This window comes from Dasypus novemcinctus, chromosome 24, assembly GCF_030445035.2.
Source record: "Dasypus novemcinctus isolate mDasNov1 chromosome 24, mDasNov1.1.hap2, whole genome shotgun sequence".
NCBI classification, from domain to species: domain Eukaryota; kingdom Metazoa; phylum Chordata; class Mammalia; order Cingulata; family Dasypodidae; genus Dasypus; species Dasypus novemcinctus.
The window spans coordinates 50,280,263-50,283,671 of record NC_080696.1 but is presented as its reverse complement, the minus strand read 5'-3'; the positions used below and the strand labels follow the sequence as shown (position 1 = coordinate 50,283,671).

The 3,409-nt window shown below is 53.5% G+C and overlaps 1 protein-coding gene across 1 annotated transcript; it reads left to right on the top strand.

Annotated features, from left to right (window-relative positions):
- Positions 1–1,952: 1,952 nt before the first annotated feature.
- LOC101430309 (elafin) lies at positions 1,953–3,140 on the top strand. Its single transcript, XM_004469950.1, has 2 exons — positions 1,953–2,031; positions 2,875–3,140. The coding sequence occupies exons 1-2, from the start codon at positions 1,953–1,955 to the stop codon at positions 3,138–3,140; spliced, it is 345 nt and encodes a 114-aa protein (XP_004470007.1).
- Positions 3,141–3,409: the final 269 nt, after the last annotated feature.

The following is a 3,409-nucleotide window of genomic DNA, read 5'->3' as shown; positions in this document are numbered from 1 at the left end:
TTAAAAGCAATGAAAATGTATGACCCATTGGTGTAGACTTCAAAGTAGATGAATCTCAAAAACATAATGTTGAACAAAATAAGAAAGACATATGAGGTGAGTAGATGTAGCTCAACTGGTTGAGCACCTGCTCCCCCATGTAAGATGAGTTCCTGGATTTGATCCCTGATACTTCCAAAAAACAAAGAAATGGAATGGAAAAAAAACCAACTCTCACTGGGGAGAAGATGTAGATCAGTGGTTGAGTGACTGCTTCCCATGTACGAGGTCCTGAGTTCAATTCTCTGCACTTCCTTAAAAAAAAGACATGAAAATGATACTAGATGATTCCATTTATATACATTGTGGAAACACGCAAAACTGAATATATAGTTCAGAACACAGACAAAGGTGGTATAACGATATAGGAAAGCAAGGGCTAATTAACAGAAAACCCAGGAAGTGTTACCTCTGGGGAGGAGCAGGGCATAGGAGCCTCAAATAGACTCCTCTACCTGGCTGGTGAGCTCTGCTCATGGTAATGCTGCTCTTTAACCGTAGGGGTGTGTGCTACCCACTATCTCATTTGTAGGATGTATTTTGCAGGTGGCCATTGATTCCCTCATCCTGGCATTTGTTCATGGCTCCTTTGAACTTTCTGCCTTGGTAGGCATGTGGTCTGAGTCCTAAGAGGCAAGGGGAAGAGATTTAATCAACGTGCGCACCGTCCTGGAATCAGCCAGCTTTTTTCCTGTCTCACTCCCACCTCATTTTAGTCACTTTCAAACTTCAGGTTGTGTCCCTGGCAACACCCAACTTCTGGGTATTTTCAATTATGCAGAACTTCGAGAGCAATGACAGCTCAGACTAGTCTAGGCAGTAGGTTAATCCACTGGCTTGTGACCCCACCATGTGAGGGTGTGGGAAGAACTGCTCTCAGGGTAAAGGGAGTGGAGAGCTGGTGCCCCCAGGAGCTTCTCTCACCAGCTCTTCTACACCTCTCTCTCTCTGTGTTGGCTTCATTTTTCTCAGACAGGTGATTCGCCCTCACTCTCCAGGCTGGAACCGTGGTTTCTGGAGTTCCTATCTCCCAACTCCACCCAAATGAGGGACTTCCCTCTTCCCCTTAGTGCCCATTCAAAGAAAGGCCTTCAGTAGATCTGGCCTCAGCCACACACACACACACACACGCAACCCTGTGGCTGCACTTTACTGACATTCATGGTACAAAGGAATAGTAGTTCTCCAGAAGAAATGGGGCATTGCTCTAAGAAGGAGGAAGGGACGCTGGCCCTACAAACTGTAGGTGTCCACCTTAGAGATGGTTTCTCTTTTCTTCCTTTCACTTAGGTTTTACTGTTTTCTCTCTGCCCACTGTGATTTCAAGGGCTGCATCCCGATAGAACTCTCCCTTTACTTTCGTGGTATAACTCAAAGGCCACCTGTGAAATGGTAAAGGGCACAGATGAGTCATTAGACTTCCCAGGCAAATTCACCTTATGGATTCTTTCTCGGGATCCAGGGAGAATGAAGAATAAGCCCATGCTGATACCGGGAGGGGTGGAAAGGTAGGGGCGCGCTGCGTGGGGCTGGCAGGAGTAGGGCATGTTGGGGGAACACCCTCCGGCTGCATGAGCTTGGGCAATTTCTTTCTCTCCTCTCAGTCTCCTGCTCTTTCAAAATATGAATTTGGTTGTGATGGTGCCTAAGGGCCAGCAGGGCTGCTCCTCTGGGAGGAGGTGGGACAGCTCTTAGGGCTAGCAAGGTGACATGAAAGGGTGCCTGCCCCTTCCCTCTGTGAATAATCCTTGGGAAGACGCCAAGGTCCCTCCCAGGGACAGGGAGGCTGTTTCCCGGTAGAAGAAGAGAATGCAGTCCTTCTCCCTCGAAAACCCGCCCCCAGTGCCGGCCCACCTGGGGCTGCATAAAGCCAGGCTCGGCCTCAGCTCTGGGCCAAGCGAGTTCCTGACAACATGAGGTTCCAGGGCGTCTTGGTCGTGTCCGCGCTCCTCGTCCTGGGGCTGCTGATGGTGGAGGCAGCTGTCATGAAAGGTGAGTCCACAGGTGGCCTGGGTGGGGCTGAACTGGACAGAGCACAGGCTCTGAAGTTCCTCTGGGCCCCGAGAGAGAACGTTTCTGGAGCAAGAAGCAGGGCAGGAGGCTACACTCAGCCTCGTGGCTGCTCATCCCATCCCAAGAAGCAGGCAGGTGCCACGTGGCCTCTGCGTGCTTTCCACCCAGTGACTGAGCTGTCAGGAGTCTGGGGGCACAGAGGGGCTGCTGTGAGGCCTGAGCCTCGGGGGTTGATACTTGGCAGGATGTGGAACAAAGTGGGCGCCCAGGACTCTGGACCCTCCTGCCTCTGACCGCCCCGTCAGAGCACCCAGTGCGTCAGTCCTCTAAGAGGAGGCGAAGGAGCGAGAGGAGCTCAGGAATCTGCTCCTCTCCCTTTACTAAGGAGCAGACTGAGACCCAGAGAGGAGCGCTGAATCGCCAAGGCCGTTCCCAGAGCCAGAGGGAGCCGGGGCCTCCTGGCACACGGCTCAGGGTCTCCCCCACCAAGCTTCCTCAGAAGTGACAATGGTCCTTCTCTCCTCTGGGAGTCACCCCAGGCTGGTGTCTGCCCCTGAGAGCGCCAGGATGTGGAATGGAGGGTGGGGAAAGAAACGCACGCCCAAGGGAATTGCAGTCTGTAGACCCTTTCCCCAAAGGGAAGGGAATGGCCGTCCAAGCGCCCAGGCTGCAGGCACCCCTGCTACCTCCCCCCATCTCAGGTCACGGTTTGGGGGGCGCTGCAGTGGGCAGTGAGTGGAGCGGGGGAATGAGCAGGTAGTTGATGCAGAGGCACTGGCCTAACTGGGGATACATCCCTTCTTTTAACACTTCCACCTAAAGGTCATGACACTGCCGAAGGTCCTGTCCTGGACAAAGGTCAAGATTTCGTTCAAAAACTAGGTCCAATTAAAGGTCATGTTTCAGATGTAGAGAAAGATCTAGTCAAAAGTCTACGTGCCCCAAAACCTGGCAAATGCTCCAACATATCGACCTCATGCCGTTTGCCGACTTATGGCTCACAGTGTCTTAATGACTTCGATTGCAGAGAGAAGGAAAAGTGCTGTGTAACCGCCTCTTGCCGGTACATGTGTTTGGAACCCCAGTGAGGTGAGGACTGGGTAGAGGGCAAGGGAACTTCTAGGGGCACAGGGGAGGTCTGGGCAGGGGGACAGCTCCTGCTTGGCAGGGGGAGGGTGTGTGGGGGGCGATGGAGATCCGCGGGGGCTGCGTTGACCCTGCCTCCCCACTGCCTCCGAGCCACGTCTCTGACGCCCTTCTCTTCATCAGGTGGAACCTGTCCTCACTGCACCGGTGCCACCCCCAGGGCTGCAGGCCCCCCGCTGGCCCTGGGTCCCGCGTGGCCGTCATCCACACT